Source organism: Haliaeetus albicilla, chromosome 7 (genome assembly GCF_947461875.1).
Source record: "Haliaeetus albicilla chromosome 7, bHalAlb1.1, whole genome shotgun sequence".
Classification (NCBI taxonomy): domain Eukaryota; kingdom Metazoa; phylum Chordata; class Aves; order Accipitriformes; family Accipitridae; genus Haliaeetus; species Haliaeetus albicilla.
This window is the reverse complement of record NC_091489.1, coordinates 39,854,968-39,871,832: the sequence shown is the minus strand read 5'-3', so window position 1 is coordinate 39,871,832 and position 16,865 is coordinate 39,854,968. Positions and strand designations below refer to the sequence as shown.

The window sequence follows — 16,865 nt, the reverse complement described above, 5'->3', positions numbered from 1 at the left end:
GGAGATGATTGCATTCGTTGTCTCAAACAAGAGCAGAGGCCCCTGGGCAACCTCAGAGCTCGGAGTTTGGGGCTTTGAAGAACAGCGGTGCAGCGAGACCGGGGTTGTGGTAAGGCTGTAAAGGGGCTGTGCTCCAGCCCGAGGCTGGTAGGAGGGAGTGGCGGAGCTCTCCCTCTCCAGGTCACTGTGTTTGGGCATGTTTAGCCATGCACAAAGACTCTACCAGCAGGATTTTACAGACGAGTGCCAAGCCATTATTCGTGGGTTAATACACAAAGATAGCTTGGATTTAATGTGCTGCTAGCTCAGCTGTCACTGCCCCTCGCCCAGCCAGGAAACATTGCCTCCCCATCACGGCCCTGCCGCATGGCTTGGGCTGCCAGTTTTGGCTGCTCGCTTGCCGGGGAACAAGAAGTGACCTGTGCAGGGGAGGACCAGATCCTGCCCAGTGCTGTGGGCATGCCGCTGTGCCCCAGCATGCAGCTGTCCGGCTCTTTTGAGGGAATGCCAGGGACCTTTCTCTGAACAGCTGAGCTCGTCTGGCACCGATGCTGAGCATGGGCAAGTCACGGCGAGTGCCTGGCTGCTGGATGGGCTCTGCATAGCCCCTCAGGTCTTTTTGGCTCCCACCAGGGCACTGCAGTGCTACCAGGGGATCCCAGCTGAGCTCCTGGGGGCCTGGGGCCTGGCTTCTGGTGGCAGGGAGTCGGGGACCTGCTGGGAGCAGGAGGGCAGGGTGGGAAGAGGAGCATGTCTCCTGGACTTCCCATCTTGGCCGCCCTTTCAGAGCTGCTTATCTGCAGTGTCCAGTGCCTGCAGGAGCCCTGGGAATTTTGTAATGCTGGCTCAGCTTACTCCCAAACGCCGCCAGTTGAGGGCACGTGGGGCCAGTCCTTCCTCATGCTGACCTCTTGTGTAACCGTGGGCCTGGGCCGGGCATGACCCAGATAATGGGATCCTAACGGTTCCCTGCAGGAATAGTCCCAGGGCCCCGTCGGCTCCTCCAGGCTCTGTGGCATGGCCGGGGCTCTGCGGCTGGGGGGCACTGCAGCTGCCTCTGCCTGCCGGCAAGCTGCCCGTACTTGTGCCCATCATGTCGTCTGGTGTCGGGCTCCTTTCTGACAACCCTGGGCAGGTCTCGTGCAGACGCAGGTGGAAGGGGTGATGCTGTGGTGCTGGCCACTTTCCCACACAGAGAAGGTATTGCCCATTGTTGGGGTTTGGTTTTTTTTTTCATATTCTTCAGTCCACAAACTTCCTCTGTTTCAAACAGATTCACAGCTTGGAGCTGCCCCAGGGGCTGCCTCTCCATGACTGCCCACTTGCTTTCAAAACCACACTACGAGCAAGAGCCGCACTGGTTAAGCTCAAAGCAAGGCAAGAGCTGTGCCAGCTCCTTTGTGGAGTGGAAGCACATGATTTCCTAGATAACTCAAGGCTACCGTAACTAATTGAACTCCCTTGCCGTATTCTCTGGAAGCACACTAATGCCGCTCTGGCCAGTCTGCACTCCAGCTGTGCAAATGTCAGCCCACGAACTGTGGACTCCTGATGAACTTCTGCACCCGCACCATCTGAGCAGGCTCAGGCGGCTGGGGTGCAGGTGGACTCTTGCCATTTGCCCTCCGCAGTGTGTGGCTGAAAGGCTCTGTTGTGCACCAAGTAGCTGTGCTGGCTGCTCCTGAATGAGGTAAGGTAGGATGTTCCTGTGCAGACCCCACCTTCAAAGGGTGCTCAGATCTGGGGCTAACTCCTTGGGTGCAGGGGGTTTAACCCATGGGTGTGTGTAGCAGGTGGGTGAGTTCCCCACCCCAGAGGGTTGTCCCAGTGTATCGCTGGTGGATGGTTTTATAGCGAACTGGGCAATACATGGCTGCCCTCTTTTACAGAAGCCTTTTCCTCCTAGGGAGGGACTGCATGCCAGGCTGGGGTTTGGTGGCCATGGCTTTGCTTGCAAAAGGCACTGAATGAAGGAAGCTGAGCTGAGCACGCCCCTTGTGCTGAGCAGAGGGACTGGGCAGTCCCATGGTGTGAGCTGTGTAGAGAGGCAGGGGTGCCGGGCTCTTGCCCAGGTATTGCCTAAGAACCAGCGCCTTCTCCGGGGGACAGGGACGGGACAAGATGCTCCAGAAGGGCACGTGTCCTTGGTGAGCAGACTTGTGAGATGCCCTGCCTGCCTGTCTGCTTCCCAGTCTGGGAGACGGCCAAGGCAAGCCACAGAGAAATGTGGGAGTGAGACCTTGTGGGGATAGCCAAGCGCCGTATCCAACAGCCACGGCAGGGTACTGAGAGAGATGGGTAAAATCATTCCCTGCCTGGATGCCGTGGGGGACTAGGGTCAGGGAGCAGCAGCTCTTTTGAGCCTGGGCTGCCTCGTCACCGGTAAACCACTCCTGGCAGACCTGGGCTGCGAGTGCAGCCAGCCGCGGGGTGTGCGGGGTGCCGACTGCTCGCTCCTGGGGCGAGGGGCTGGAGGCTGACATGCAGGGAGCGGGCAAAGCGGTGGGCAAAGCTGTCGGTAACTCACCATGTTCATCCAGCTCTGACGTGGTCTTCCGCCTGCAGAAACCCAGCAAAGATCCTCCAGTCTGGGACGCAGGGAGGCTGTGGGTGCCCCGATGCCCCAGGAGCCCGGGCCGGCGATGCTCCCGCCACCCCTGTGCCTGAGCTGCTCTGCCTGCGCTGTACTAACACTGGGGCAGGACCGCCCAAGCACTCCTTAAAACCCACAACAGGAGTTGTGAAACAGGAATTGTGATTTGTATTGTAATATAACACCGGTTTATCAGCAGCACCATCACCTGCAATAATCTCCTGAGCATCTGCCACTGGAGGGTGACTCACCTGCAGAGCTGCTGTCACAAAATAGCTTATCAAGAGCCAACTGACTGATAGAGCAGGATTTTTCCTGCTCCTCTCCTGATGATAAGAGGAGCCACAGCCATCCCGCTCTTTGTCCGTCTCTTCCGCGTTGCACTGAGTTGTTTTTAAACAGAGGTTTTAGTAGGTGGAGGAGGAAAGGAGAAGAGTTTATGCATGAGGATACCAGGCCATTATATGCTCCTGCCTCTTGGGTCACTTGGTCTGTGTGTCCCTGCACAGTCCCAGGTCACGGCTGGCAGGTGCGCCTGGCAGGGCCAGAGCGAAGTTAAAAGGAAAGCGAGCGGATGCCCATGGCAGGTTACCTCTGGTTACCAGGAATAACCACTCTGGGACGCAGAGCTGCTTGCTTTAGCCTGCTGCTGGCAGCACTGCCAGGCAGGATGGACATTTAGGTTTTGGCGTGTGGGAGCCGCTTGCTGCAGCTGGGCGAAGGCTGGTGCAGGGAGCCGGCTGGGGTCAGGGAGTCTGCGGCTGCGGTCGGCCCCACTGGCAGCTGGCTGGAAAGCTTGGCCTTGTGCAGACTCATGCTGGAAGTGGTGGGTGCGCAGGATTTGCCAAGCAGCTAATTACCCTCTCCTCCTTTTGTAATCAAGCTTTCCCAATGGTCAGGGAGAGCTGCTGCTGCCAGGTGTGTGCACCCTGCCAGTGGGGAGACAGCAGAGTATCCCGGATCTGCAGCTCCTCGGCCGGGGAGCCATGCCATCACTGTGCCAGCTCGCCCCTGCTGCAGCAGGGACCCTGCCTGCACTGGGGAGGGCCTGACCAGGGATCCTGGCATCTGCATGTGGCTCTGCAGGTAAGGGCATTCCCCACACTCACTGGTGAGGATCCAGTCCCCTCGGGAGGTGTGAGGGGTCTCGGCTCCTGCCCGCATGGTCCATGCAATGCCCAGAGACCGTGGGATGGAGGGTGGAGAGCGGCAGCCGGTGGGTGCAGCCGCACGCTTTGTGCAGGAGGGTGCCCTGCGCTGCTGTGGGAACTTCCAGCTTGCAAACTGGTTTAAGGGGCTGCACGCGACAGCGGGGAGCTGGGCAGAGGGCTTGCGTCCCTGACGTGCCACCGTGGGCCCTGGCTGGGGCAGCACAGGCAAATGGCTGCGTGGGCATCTGATGCAGCGTGAACTGCAGCACGGTGGAGCAAGCTCTCCTATCCAGTCTGGGCATGCCTGTCCCTTGTCAGGGAACAAACTGTGGCTTAAAAGCAGAAGCAGCTCAAGAGATGGGTGCTACTAGGGAGAGGCTCTGGAGCGGTCCCATGCATCCAGCACCACCGGCGCAGCTGCAGCCCTGTGCTGTGCCACAGAGACCTCCTCGAGGTGTGGGCAGCCTTCCCAGAGCATCCCAGTGCAAGCCCCACACACCCCACGGCCTGGACCTGCTGCCGTGGAAGGGAGAGCAGCCCGGGAGCATCTGTGGGGTGAGAGGTGGCAAGGTGGGGAGCAGCTCTTCCTCCTTTGAGCTTGAGCGAGGGTTTTGAGGAAGCAGCTGAGGTTTGCAGATGTTATGTCACAGTTCCACGTGCCTTCGGGGCTTTGCTTCCTGGAGTGCGGCTGCATTTCCAGCCCATCACCTTTCTGTGGCCTCTTGCGCATGGAGCCCTGGCATGACGCAAGCTTCCGGGCACCCCGGCTCCATCTGGGGTCAGGCAGAGGCCAGGCAGGGCTGGCCCAGGGCTCTGCACAGCTGCCAGCCTCTCCGAGCCACATGGACACGCACCCTGACCCTTTCCTCTCCGCTGCCTGGTGAGGAGCAGTCCCGGGCCTTCTGTCTGAGCCGGACGCTGCCAGGGCCTCGGGGTCTGTGGTGCACATCATCCCCCCTCCATCCACGCAAGCATCCCCACGGGTCCAAGGCATCACCCCTGGGTCTTGGTCCTCGCTCCCAGGGAGGGCTGCTCAGAGGCTTGGCTCCTGCCCTGGCCGCCCTGCGCTACTTGCACTGGGGCATGGCATAGTCAGAGGCTGCGCCTGGCAAAGCACACGCAAAGGGGGGAGGGATTTTGCCCTGGCTGCCCAAGTTTCCAAGCTGTTAATTGTTATCCCTGTTTGTTACCTTCTACCTGCAGCCACGGGAGATGGTTTCCCCCTCTTTCCGCAAGCAGGCAGTGATTGCCACCAAACCCTGGGGCTCAGGGCTTTGAGAAGATGATCGAATACAGCTGTGAGTGTGCCATACCAGGAGGTGTCTGTGACTGGGGGCAGCTAGTGGGGGACGTCCTGTCACCCTGGGGTCCTGCCCTCCCCGTGGGTGCCCTTGCCCTGCACAGAGCCCTAACCTTTGCAGGTGTCCCCAAACGCCCAAGCCCGGGCTCTGTGTGGGACCCTTCCTGCCCCCCTCCAGCTGCTGCTCTTTGCCAGGAGAAGGACATAGCCACTTGGGCACCTTGCCAGGGCTGGACACCCCTGTGTCCAGGGCATCCCTGCCCCTTGGGCTTCCAGCGCTACCAGTTCAACCTCTGCCTAGCTGCCTGTCCCTGCCAGCAGCGGGAGGGCAGAGCTGCCCTCGTGGTCGGGCATCATGCCTTCCCCAAGCGGGTGGGGAGGCTGGGCTGGGCTGGGCTGGGAGCAGCCATTGTGGGCTGGGGCTCAGGCGATGTGCCGTCCATCGCATGAGCAGTTACGTCTGCTGGAGCTCCTCTGCTTTCTCCCCTGGGAACCAGTTGAACCGGCGGGCAAGGAGCGGTGCCCGGCCTTGCTGCAGGACAGGCGGTGAGGCGGCTGTGTCACCGGGAGAGGAGGGGACGGGCAGGACGTGCCAGGCGCAGCACTCACCACTGCTGCAGCAGCTCCCAGCTGGGGCTAGCCGTGAGCAGCTCCTGCAGCACGGCGCTGGGCGATGGACTCCCAGGCAGGTGAGCAGGTGGCCTTTTTCTTCCCTTGTGGGGCAGAGGTGGGGATGGTTTATGGCATGGGCAGTGGCTTGCTAACCTTCCCCTCCCCTCTGCTGTCTGTGGAGCTGGGGCTTGGGGCTCAGCTGCTGGTGTGGCTCTACCTCAAGCAGTGCTGCTCCGCGGCATCTCACTGGGATGTGAGGACATCTGCTCCCGAGGGTGTCAGGGCAGGGAGCGCCTCCCACGCACGGCACAGGGCAGGGGCCAGGCATGAAGCTGTCGCCCTCCCACCAGAGGTAGGCACGGTGAGAGGGCAGTTTCGGCAGCCGGCTGATTCAGGGAGGCTATTGCACCATGCTCCTCCTGTCCCGCAGCTCCTGCTGCGTGAGTCACTCCTTCAGCAGACTCCCTGACCTCACCCGCATTGGTCCATGCCGGCGCCTGGGGTCCCGGGGCTCCCAGCTCAGCCCTGGCCCAGCAGAAGCAGGGCACATTGGCTGCCCATGTATCCTGGCCTCCTGAGCCCTGCCGTGGGGGCGCAGCAGAAGGGAAGGGCAGGCTGGTCCTGCTCATCTTCCAAGCACAACTTGGAAGCTGGCAGCGAGATGCTCTGCAGCTCCCCGGGTTGATTGCTGGATTCCATCAGGTAGAGCAAGTGCTGTGGGTTGCAGGATGACCTGGGACCTTGCTCACTATGTAAACACTGTGACCACAGGGGAAATGTTCTCACTCCACCGGCATCTGTCTAAATTTAGCTGCTGTTAGGTCATTCTTTTCCGCTGCCACCTCACTCCTGATGCTGCAAGGCACAGCACCCAGTCTCTGTGCCGGGCACCTGCCCCAAGCCCTCTGTGCGGGCAGGGGAGTGCTGCGGGGCTGACCGTGCACTGGGGCAGTGGCCAAACCCTGCTGTCCCCTCCTGGGCACAGCAGCCCCCGGAGTTATCCCCCCCACCACCCCTGCCTGCGTTTTGCTAATGGGCCACACTGGGACTGAGCGGGCAGCTTGCTGGTCAGGAAGGCCCCGTGGCAGGATTGAAGGGGATGCTGGGGTGCAGGCGGGTGTGCAGGAGCCAGCTGTGACAACGGAGAAGGGTCCAGGATGGCGTTTGCACAGCGGTCTGGGAAAGCAGAAGCTGGCAGCAGCCAGAGAGGTGTAATTCGCAGCCCTGTGCTGTACACTGCATGAGATCTCCTCTGTGCAGCATGCAACGTGTGGTCAGCAGAGAAATGGCTGCTCGTCAGCTGGGCTGTGCCTGGGCACCTTGGTGTCCCCTTGACAATGTCAGGAGTGTTGGCTGGCGCTGGCCTTCGCCAGACCCTGCGGTGTTGGACGGGAGGGATGGAGAGGGTGCGGAGCTCCTGTGTATCATCGTCATCCTGTAGCAGGACCTGCTCGCCCTGAGAAATGCATCCTCTAGAGGGAACTGCCTGTCCAGAAATGGGCCTGCGCAGCTGCGCAGGGACGGCTGTGGGGACAGAGTGGGTTATGGCACTGCATGGCTGCAGGAGCACTGGGACAGCCAGCACCAGTGCTGCAGCTGTGGCACCTTGCTGCTCTTCTGGCTCTTCTCCGCTCAGCCGGGTGCTGCCAGGGCACGGCTGGCAAGATGCACCAGAGCCACAGGACAGCCCAGCTGCGCGAGGTGGCAGCCAGCAAGTGTGTCCTCAGCCCCAGCCCTGCTCTGCTACCTCCCTGCTCTGCCTGCACTTTTGCTGCCAAAATTCCAGCTACATAGCATGGCTAAACCCTGCTGACTGCCAACAGCTCCCTGTGCAGCCAAGGAGGAGTGGGCACAGGACCATGAGTGGGGGTACAGGCATCGTCAGGGCGGCCAGCTCCCCACCCCCAGTGCAATGCGATGGGCCCTGGGCACAGCCAAAAGCTGCCTGGGGTCCAGCTGAGCTCCCGGCGGGGCTGGGAGCAGGAATAGCAGGGGATCCTGCTTATGGGGAATGTGGGCTCCTGTTTACAGCCATTCCCCTCCTGTTTAGGCTGAGGGCAGTGGGTCACCCCCCACTCCCCTCTGGGCTCCCTTCCCAGGTCACCATCCTGCCCACTGGCTCACTGGGGGACAGCAGAGGCAGTGGCTGTGCGACCAAGATCACAAGTCTCCAGCACGGGGCTTTGGGGGTAGCAAAAATCTCTGTGCCACAATGCTCAACAGCCTCATGGAGTGCAGTCCCTCCATGCCATAGTGACAGCATGGGGTGGAGGGATGTATCCCAGCCCTACAGCTGTCCTGTTGCCCCCAGGGGATGGTCAGAACCCACAGCTTCCCAGAGCCATTTGACTGCAGAGCCCCTTCTCCCTCTGCTTTACAGGGCAAGAACACATCAATGTGCTTGGGGTTGTCTTAGGTGTCGGGCTGACCTTGCTGATCCTGGTGCTTTTTGGCTACACCTTCATCCGGTGGTACCAGAGGGGCCAGTGCTGGCGCCGTGAGTACGGGCAGAGCAGGGGGACAGGCAGCAGCAGGGCAGGGAGGGCTCAAAAGAAAAGGGCTGCAGGGCCCGGGGCATGGGAGCACGCCTGACATTTGCTGGGGGCTGGGGAAACTGGCGTGCAGGGTGGCTCTGGTGCAAGCTGGAGGCATGCAGAGGCCAAGGAGGGGGATGCACAGTGATGTCCTGGTGCAGCTGGCTGTCCCGCTGGCTGTCCTGCCCATCCCTATGCTGCTGCACAGACTTGCAGCAAAGCAAAGGCACCACATGGCTCTGACACCTCTCCTTCCCCCTTCTCCAGGGCCTGACTTTGTCTTCAACCTCTACCATACCTGGTAAGTGAGGCTGTGTGGGGTACCTGGGTCAGGCTGGCTGCTCCCTTTGCATGGTGCCGAGGTGTCGCAAACACTCACCAGTCCCTAAACCCACTGAGCTCTGCTGTTTGCAGGTGCTGCCCCTCCGGGACAGATGCCCTGGGGAGTCCTGGCTGTCCAGGGACAGTCCCCACGCTGTGGGCTGGCGGGGGGACAGGCAGCTCACTGACATCTCTGCCTTCCCTGCAGTGGGCTGGGGTCAGTGGCGGTGGAGCTGGTGCCACCGTTCAGCATCAGCGGCTTGCTGAGCAGGACAGGGAGCAGCTATGTGCCTTTCCAGGACCGAGGGCCATGAGGCGGGAGCCAGGCTGGCATGCAGGTAGGACATCACCCTGCCCGGTGATGGACGAGCGGGTCCCCGGCCGTGTACATCCCCCAGCACAGCCCACCACAGCAGCAGCGCTATGCGGCTGCCCCAAGGTGCCTGGGAGCAGCTGGTGCTTGGGGCAGCTGCAGCAGTGGGTGCCTCTGCGGGGAGCCGAGGCGCTGGGTGGGAGTGCTGTGTCCCAGAGCCTCCATGCTTCCCCGTAGCCCCTGGTCATTGCAGCTTTCCCTGGGATAGTCCCAAGTTTTTTCCTGCAAAAGTCCTCCCCATGCCTGTGGGGCATCAGGGGCTTTCCCTGGACTCTGGTTTTGTTTCCCTCCCCCAGTGCAGGCTTTGGTTTTCATTTCCTTCCTCATGCCCCACTGCCCTTGCCCTGGGACTGGACGCATGGCTGGGGGCTGGGGGCTGGGGCTGGAGCGCGTGTGCTCCCTGCACTGCTTCCCCATGCTGCCTCACACCCACCTTCTAGCATCAACAGAAAGAGCAACCAAAACTGGCCATGGGGGAATTCCTCTGTTCTTGCTTGTTTAAAAAACAGCCCCTGAATGTGCTGGATTTCTACTGAAATGTAACGGTGCAGTTTCTGTTTTCAGAAGAGCTTCTCCAGCTGCTCCTTGCAGGTGCATTTCTCTTGCTGGCCCTCCCCGACCACAGGCAGCACAGGTAGGTGCCTGAGGTCGGCTGACATCCCCAGGCTGGTGCACTGGCCCAGCCTCCCCTCGCTTGAGATGGAGGAGGGAGCTGCCTTATCCCATGCTTCCTCAGCACACATCCTGGAGAGAAAAGACACCTTCCCCACGGACCCCCACAGCTCAGAGAGACCCCAGTCCTCAGGACCAGCTGGCTGCGTGCCCAGGCTGTTGGTGAACAGGGCAGTGGGAGTGCAGGAAACCAGCTAAAAAGGACAGCAATGAGCCACAGAACTGGACAGCTGGTTTTGTGCAACAGGGGAAAATGCCATAGGGAAATGAGACTGCTTCAGACTTCCCTCCTCGGTTGAATATCTAGACCAATGTGGAAATTTGCCCTCCGCACTGATGGTGCAAGCAAACACCTCAGAAAGCCCCTGCGGGCTTTCTCATGCCAGCCGCCTTCAGCCTCGGCAGAGCAAGCGGCCGTGGAAGCGCCTGGAGCACAAGAGCAGCCCTGGCAAAGCTGCTGCGGCCCTCGGAGAGGGGCCCCTGCCTGGCAGGTGAGGGCTGGTGAGGCACGGGGGCTTTGGGACCATTTCTTTGCAAACTGTTTGCTCAGAAGGAAAACAAAGAGAAGCTCGGGAGACCGTGTGGTTACGTCTAGGGAAACCGGTGAGGATGGAGTGGAGAGCCCCAGTCTGCACCCTGGCTTGCAAGGCAGCTGCTGGCTGTCCACAAGCCCCCTCCCTTCTCCTTCCCCGTGCCCGCCGTGCTGCTCCTCGCAGGGTGCTGGGGGAGGAAAGGTGTTTGCACGGGTGCAGCCCCTCGCTGGGGTGGCCAAGGTGCAGTGCTCCCTGCTGCAAGAGCAGGAGAAGGAGAGCCACTCGCAGAGGAGTTAGAGCTGAATGTCCTCCGTGCGTTAGGCTGTGACTTAGTTGAGGAAAATGTGAGCATCCGGGATTTCCAGAGAGTCGGAGGGACCGTCCGTGCTCTCGGCTATTAAAGCCAAAGCACATGGTCTGTGGCTTTCTGGCAAACTCATCTGGGTTTCACTGAAAGGAGAGCCCTGGCTGCTTGTGGAGGGGGAGGGTAATGCCGTCTCTCTCTCGGGCCCAGGTGCTGCCCCTGGATGCTGCCGGCTGGAGCCTTTCGTGGTGGGCAGGAACCGGCAGCACCCAGCACTGCATGGGATCCGGCCACAGAGCTTGACGTCAGGAGCATTTAAAAAAAAAAAAAAAAAAGTCATGCTTAGTTTTGATGATTCTGTTTTTCAGAGGAAGTTGGAAAAAAAGAAAGCAAAAAGCCCCAACCCCCAAAATACCCAGAGGCAGAAGAGATGGTGGAAATGGAAAGGCAGGAGGATGCACACAGCTGGCATTGGCACCGCCGGTGCAGCGGGGTGCCTGCCGCAGCCGGGCCCTCCGCATGATGCAGGGAGCGTATCTTAAGTACAAGTAGTGCAACGTCAGACGTAACAGAAGGAAATGTAGCAATGCATCAACAACCCTTCTCCTGACTGCAGTGATTCATGTTTTCACCTGGAAAAAAGTACTCCCCGAGCTGGGTTTCCACCAACAGTTTTAATGGGACTATCCCGCCGTGAAGGTTCTTGGAAACTAAGCGGCTTCTGGAAAAACTCTCCAGTGGCCTGGTAGTAGTCAAACGTAGCCCACGGTAAGTTGTTCCTGTTCTGACAGAAACTATTCCCCCACCCCCCGGTTTCCACTTGTTCCGCTCTGCCCTGGAAGAGCTCCTGTCCTTCCCTGGTGCGTGGTCCACCCACGGGATGTGCCGCACGCACAGCACGTCCCTGTGAAATCACCACAAGCTGCCTGGGTCTTTTTCCCTGCTGCTCCTCTGGTGCACACTCCTACAACACAACACTCGCCTGGGACAACTACGCTGGTCCTCAGATGAGTGTGAAGCTCTCAGTGGGTTGGCTTTGTTCTCCTGTTTTGCCAGTTGAGAGGTGGAAACACTCTTCCCTGTGTAACGTAAAGGCATGTTGCCCTTTGCTGCAGGGCAGAGTCCATGGCTGAAAATGGAAAGCGCAGCTTGACCTTAGAAGAGGGTGCACAGATGAATGGACCAAATAAATAACACCACATCCTTTCTGTATTTACAAATTAAATAGAATAAATAACATCTGTATGCAATAGTGGCAGAACGTGGACTATAGTGTGGGCAGGGCTGCCCTGGCTCATGCTGGGCTCATACGGCAGCTGCTGCATGCATCCTGCACCCCGTCAGAAGTATCCAGCACCCTGGGTCTCTGCCATGGGGGCTGAATGCTGAAGGGTCTCTGTACAGTCAGGTTAGTCCCTTGCTCCCTCCCAGTGAGGCCAGCCAGGGTGGGAGCTCCGTGCTCCCAGCAGCAGGATGGCTGACGTCAGGCTGCTCTTTGCTCTTGGTATCCATGTTGTGAAAGGTTGGATGGGATCAGCAGCATGGACGTCAGCTGGAGGAGCCCGGCGCTCGCCTGTGAAAGGGGGAAGTGGGGAGGGGAAGCGCAGGGCTGGCTCCGGCTCTGGCCCCAAGAGTGGCCTTGAGCCCAGGGGGTGCATGGCCCACACTGGGCTGCTGGGGAGGGCAGACAAGGCAGGATCACCCTTTGGAAACGTCCTGGTGTGTATCCTTGGTGGTCAGAGGAGGTGGGGGCGAGGCCCTCCAGCGCAGCCCATCCCTGTGTCTCATTAGCTTTACACCAGAGACTGGCTGGAGTGAAGGTGCAGGGCACACTGGAGGCTTGCCACAGCAGTACCGGGGCCAAAGCTGCCCCAGAAGTAGCTAAGCTGGTGCTTCTCGGGCGAGTATCAGCCAGGGCACCGCTCAGTTTGATGCGTTAACATTCAGGGGTTGGCAGTAGCTTATTGGAGTAGCTGCTCCCCGTGGGCAGTGGCTAGAAGAGGTAGTTGGGACAGCGTGTGGGGCTGGCGGGCACCCACTCCCCACCACGGGGATGGCTCACAGGCGGCTGTCCTTGCTGTCCCCGTTGAGCAGGCTCAGGGGGTTGATTTGCAGTGTGAGCCACTTGTTGGTGCTGAGGCTGGAGATGAGGGGCAGCGTCCCCAGGAGGTCAGTGTTGAAGATGCTCAGGTCAAAGGGAGCTTTCAGGAGCTCGGGGCTGACTTTGGAGGTCGAGGGAGCACCTGGAGCCCCATAGCTCAGCAGAGTCGGGGCTCGGGGCCCCACCTGGCTGGAAAAGTCCCAGGCAGTGGGCTCCCGAGGGGTGCCCCATGGAGTGAGGTCCTGTGCGTGGCTGCAGGGATGCTCGGGAGAGAACTGCTTCAAGTACCCTTTGGCCACAGCCAGCTCGGAGCACTCTACATCCAGCACGACGTCAGTGCTGCCAGGGCCCTGCAGGGATCCTGCACAGCCTGAGAAGGGCAGCCCCTTGGCTGGGTCCTGCCTCGACTCCACCATGCCCTTGGACTGCTGCAGGTACCCACGGAACTCCATGACTTGCTGGCCGTCCTGGCCGGCGGCAGGGGAGAGGCTGAGCTCCCCTCTGCAGGGCTGCCTGGCCTCCGCAGGGCTGGCGTTCCCGCTGCTGGAGGAGCATGTGAGGCGAGGGCAGGTGCTCTCCAACCCCACGCCGCTGTCGTCACCAGTGGGCAGCTGCCGCTTGTAGCCCTGGGGCTCAGGGCCTGAGGAGCGGCTCAGTTCAGAGGAGGAGGTGTGCAGGCAGATGCCGCTGTCGGTGCTGGTGCAGCTGCTGTCTCCGCTCCCCCTGGCCTCTGGCCCCAGCAGGCATACCCAGTCCTCGGGCCATGCTGGGAGCCTCCAGCCCTTCTCCACGGGCAGCTGGGCTGTGCTGGTGCTGCCGTCAGGGCCACTGTCCTGCTGGGGCTCCTTCTGGCACAGGAACAGCTGCTGGACAGGATCTGCGTCTGGGCTGCCTGAGGATGAGGACTCCTGCTCCACCCAGAGCGAGCTCTGTTTTATGAAAGATTTCTGGGAGGGAGAGAAAAGAGGGGAGTGAGCCGTGCTTCTTCCCTGTTTGTTGCCTGCCTCTCCCAAGAGCTATCCAAGCCTGCACCCTCACGCCGGCCGCAAGGGGTGCCGCATGCCTGGCTGCCTTACCAGGACGGACGGTGGCCTCATGGGTTTCTTTATGTAGGTGCACACCAGCAGAGCCCCCAGGAGACCCAAGAGCAACAGGGTGATGAATGAGGAGCTGACGGTGCTCAGGACAAGCTCTGCGCCCCCTGCAAGAGAGGACGTGCCCAGGTGAGGCAGGAAGGGCAGAGTCCCTGGTGCATGTAGCACGAAGGCCCTGCAGCAGGGACGTGGAGTGGCCGCCCTGGTGCAGATTCCCACAGCCCCAGGGCCAGGAGGCTGAGGAGGACCTGCGTCCCGCAAGGTCCCCCCTTCCCTGGCTCCCCCACCACTTACTGTCTCTCTCGCCGATGGTGACACACTGCTCGTCGGTGCGTGTGGTGCGGGTGTGCCGGCTGGCCACGTCGGGCTCCACGCTGATGCAGTACTCAGTGTCCCAGAAGAGATTGCTGACGTTGAACTCTGGGGTGGTCTCCACCACTTCGTACTGCAATGACGAGAGCATGGGCTGGTACCTGAGAGCCCCCAGCTCCTGCGGGAGTGCTGGGCCCCCGTGTTTTCCTCCCTCCTCCTCCACTGTCCCCTGGGGAAAGTCCCCAGGGTGCTTAGCAATACGGCTGACAGTAGCTAGACCCAAAATCCCAACAAGAGCTGGGGAACATACTGCAATAGAACGTGCAGAGAAATCTCTCTGCTGTGTTGTGGCTGTGAGAAAGCTCAATATTAAGTTTTACAGAAGACTGTATTTTAAAACTATGTTTTTCAACTTGAGCAGCACTGCGCGTGACAGATGGGGATAGCACTGGACCAGCAACTCATCTCACCGTCCGATTGTCCTGTGCCCTCCTGATGTACACCCGGTATCGCCTCGAGTACTTCTGTATGTTGTCGTATTCCACGGTGAGGTTGCCCACCCTGAAGAGCAGTTGCAGCTGCACGTGGATGGTGTTGCCTGTCACAGAGAGGCTCTGGCCCGACAGGTGCAGGCGGGCTGGAAATGAGTCAGTTGGGAGAGCACGTTAGGGTTTTCTCCTGTCTGCAGCTCTAAGAGCCTTTGCAGCAGCGGATGGAGCTGTTGACGGTTCCTCGCAGCCAGTGCCGCCCGTCCTAGGTTTGTCCCATCCCATCCCACAGCCTGGCTGCCCTCCGGGACAGTGGGAAGAGAGAGACGTCCCTGCTCTCATGTGTCCCAAAGTTCCTCCCAAGCAGTTTGGCACCCTGACCTGTGTCATCCTTGAAGCCTCCTGCCCCCTGCCGCAGGGTGGAGGCAGACACCTGACCTACCTTCTTGTGGGGAGAAAGAGTTGGTCCTTTGCCATGGGGACGTGTGGTTTCTGGACACGGCCCTGACCCGTGCATAGTAGCGCAGGGCAGGATCCAGGGTGTAGTATGTGAGGTCGCAGGAGTGCCGCAAGATCTTCATGCAGTTTGGGATGGCTGTCCAGGAGACATTCGTGCCATAGCTGCAGGGAGAAGCACCTGGAGTGAGAGCAGTGCGGGCAGGCACCAGTGACTCCGGTATCACCGCACTCAGTATCAGATCCCAGGCAGGGGCCAAACCCCCTTGTGCCCCTGTTGCTGTACTCACACTTTGTACTCCACTTCATAGCGGACATTGCTGGGGGGGTTGTGTCCCGGCTCCCACCGCAGCAGGTGATGCGCTACCTTTGCAGCAAAGTGCACGTGTGTGGGGCTCGCCAGCTTCTCACCTGCGGGACCAAAGGCAAGCGTTAGGCGAGGCTGCACATCATCCCGTCCCGCTGGTGCCCGCAAGAGTTGGGCAGAGCTCCTTATGATTGCCCCCTCGATGGCTTGCCTGGAGCTTGATTGCCATATTCAGCAGTGACCACCCACCCGAAAAGCACAAGGACTGGCCCAGGCCTGTCCCACTTCCAAGTTTCAGTGTTTGCTCAACCCCCTCTTTCCCTTCCTCTCTCTTCTGGGGAGAGCCCAGCTCAGCCCAGCCAAGAGGATCTCAGTGCTTTTCTGGCCCGAGAAAGGAGCCTGCTGTATTTGCACCTGTGACCACGCCTGCCATTTGCTAGGGGCTCTGTTTGGATTCAGCTTTCCTGTTTTGCTTGTCTGCTGTCTGGAACAAAGAGACTTTTTCACACCTCCTGCCTGAATTTCAGTATTGTCACCTGGCAGCAAAGCATCACTCGATAACATCTGTTCACCCTTTCTGCACCGGTTTCCTCAGCAGTCGCTGTCTGCCAGAAAACACTAAGCTGTGCCAGTGCCCTGGGAGGATGGCTGGCAGCAGAGCACCGCGCTAGCAACCAGGGCATTTCACCACAATACAAGGCACCGTGGTCCGCGCTGGTGGAGATCAGCAAGGCTGATGCTTGAGGAATAACAAACACAGCCTTTAGGCTCCCAACCAGCAAAGAAAAGTGAGCGGTGAGCAGGAAGCCTTGACTGTGTACTGCTCCAAGCAGGCAGGAGCCTGTGGGCACCGCCAGCCTGAGTGCCGACCAGCCAGCAAAGGTGTCTGACCTGCAGCTCCAAACCGCAGCGGCTCCACTCACTGCCTGCCCTGCGTGCCTTCCCCCGTGTTGGTCCCCAGCCCCATGCTGGATCCTATGCGCGGAGGGCAGCGGAGCAGCCTGCCAGAAGCCATGGGGCTCGGGCACAGCGAGCGGGGAGCTAAAGACCAGGGCGGTGTGGGCAAAAGAGACTTACCGTCTGTCCTCCAGGCAAGGAGCAGTGCCACAAACAGTGCCAGGGCTGTGGTGGAGGGGGCCATGCCGGCTCAGCATCCTCTGCGAGCGCTGGGCTGGGCGAGCAGGGTGCCAAGCTCTGCTCTGGCGGGTTGCTGAACACTTGTTTTTCCCCAGAGGCTGGCTTAGTGACGTCTCGGAGGCGTTAGCGCAGTGGGAGGAAAGTAGCTGTGTCGCGACTTCCACTTTTCTTTACTGTCCACCCACTCACCCACAGCTAATCTCTCAGCCCAGGGTGGGCATTTCCTACAGGCAGCCTTCAAGGAAGAGCTTTGGGGGCTTTTCTAAACAAAATGGTATACCGCTGAGAAAGGGAAAATAGGAGTAAATCGTGCGGCTGCTGCTTCATTATTAAATGAGGTATTAAAAGCAGAGCACAGGGGCTGAGCGTAAGTACCTAGGCTGACCTGTCACCGGGATTTTACCGAGCACAGCACCCGCCCAGCAGTGTCCTCTTGGGCCAGTGTCCTGTCCTGCCAGCGGCTAAAGCCGGTCGGGTCCTAGCCAGCCCTGGGGAGCCCGGCAGCCCCGGGAGGGGGTTCTTGCTTTCTCTTCCTTTGGGCTCAGCCCGTACCCTGCTGCTTCAGTCCGCCGTTCGC

The 16,865-nt window shown here is 60.1% G+C and overlaps 3 protein-coding genes across 3 annotated transcripts in view; 1 reads left to right on the top strand and 2 right to left on the bottom strand.

Annotated features, from left to right (window-relative positions):
• Nucleotides 1-2,798, bottom strand: part of TMPRSS4 (transmembrane serine protease 4) — a 12,488-nt gene extending 9,690 nt beyond the window's left edge. Inside the window, 4 exon segments of the mRNA XM_069786127.1 lie at nucleotides 2,528-2,553; nucleotides 2,556-2,632; nucleotides 2,634-2,657; nucleotides 2,659-2,798. Of these exon segments, the coding sequence (XP_069642228.1) occupies nucleotides 2,528-2,553; nucleotides 2,556-2,632; nucleotides 2,634-2,657; nucleotides 2,659-2,798 (267 nt within the window).
• On the top strand, nucleotides 1,812-11,645 carry SMIM35 (small integral membrane protein 35). Its single transcript, XM_069787934.1, has 7 exons — nucleotides 1,812-3,679; nucleotides 4,948-5,042; nucleotides 5,542-5,733; nucleotides 8,037-8,153; nucleotides 8,458-8,491; nucleotides 8,720-8,849; nucleotides 10,762-11,645. The coding sequence occupies exons 3-6, from the start codon at nucleotides 5,718-5,720 to the stop codon at nucleotides 8,823-8,825; spliced, it is 273 nt and encodes a 90-aa protein (XP_069644035.1). The 5' UTR covers nucleotides 1,812-3,679; nucleotides 4,948-5,042; nucleotides 5,542-5,717; the 3' UTR covers nucleotides 8,826-8,849; nucleotides 10,762-11,645.
• Nucleotides 11,585-16,865, bottom strand: IL10RA (interleukin 10 receptor subunit alpha). The gene is made up of 7 exons (XM_069787929.1): nucleotides 16,229-16,865; nucleotides 15,135-15,255; nucleotides 14,831-15,009; nucleotides 14,371-14,537; nucleotides 13,883-14,033; nucleotides 13,571-13,695; nucleotides 11,585-13,441 (listed from the first exon to the last, which is right to left on the bottom strand). Exons 1-7 carry the CDS (start codon nucleotides 16,290-16,292, stop codon nucleotides 12,452-12,454), a joined length of 1,797 nt encoding a protein of 598 aa, XP_069644030.1. The 5' UTR covers nucleotides 16,293-16,865; the 3' UTR covers nucleotides 11,585-12,451.

Coding starts and splice junctions, on each gene's coding strand:
- SMIM35 (XM_069787934.1), top strand. Junction 8,154..8,457: donor GAGGGGCCAGTGCTGGCGCC/GTGAGTACGGGC, acceptor CCCCTTCTCCAG/GGCCTGACTTTGTCTTCAAC. Junction 8,492..8,719: donor TTCAACCTCTACCATACCTG/GTAAGTGAGGCT, acceptor CCTTCCCTGCAG/TGGGCTGGGGTCAGTGGCGG.
- IL10RA (XM_069787929.1), bottom strand. CDS start 16,292: ATGGCCCCCTCCACCACAGCCCTGGCACTGTTTGTGGCACTGCTCCTT. Junction 13,696..13,882: donor CACCATCGGCGAGAGAGACA/GTAAGTGGTGGG, acceptor CCTCTCTTGCAG/GGGGCGCAGAGCTTGTCCTG. Junction 13,442..13,570: donor TGAGGCCACCGTCCGTCCTG/GTAAGGCAGCCA, acceptor TCTCCCTCCCAG/AAATCTTTCATAAAACAGAG.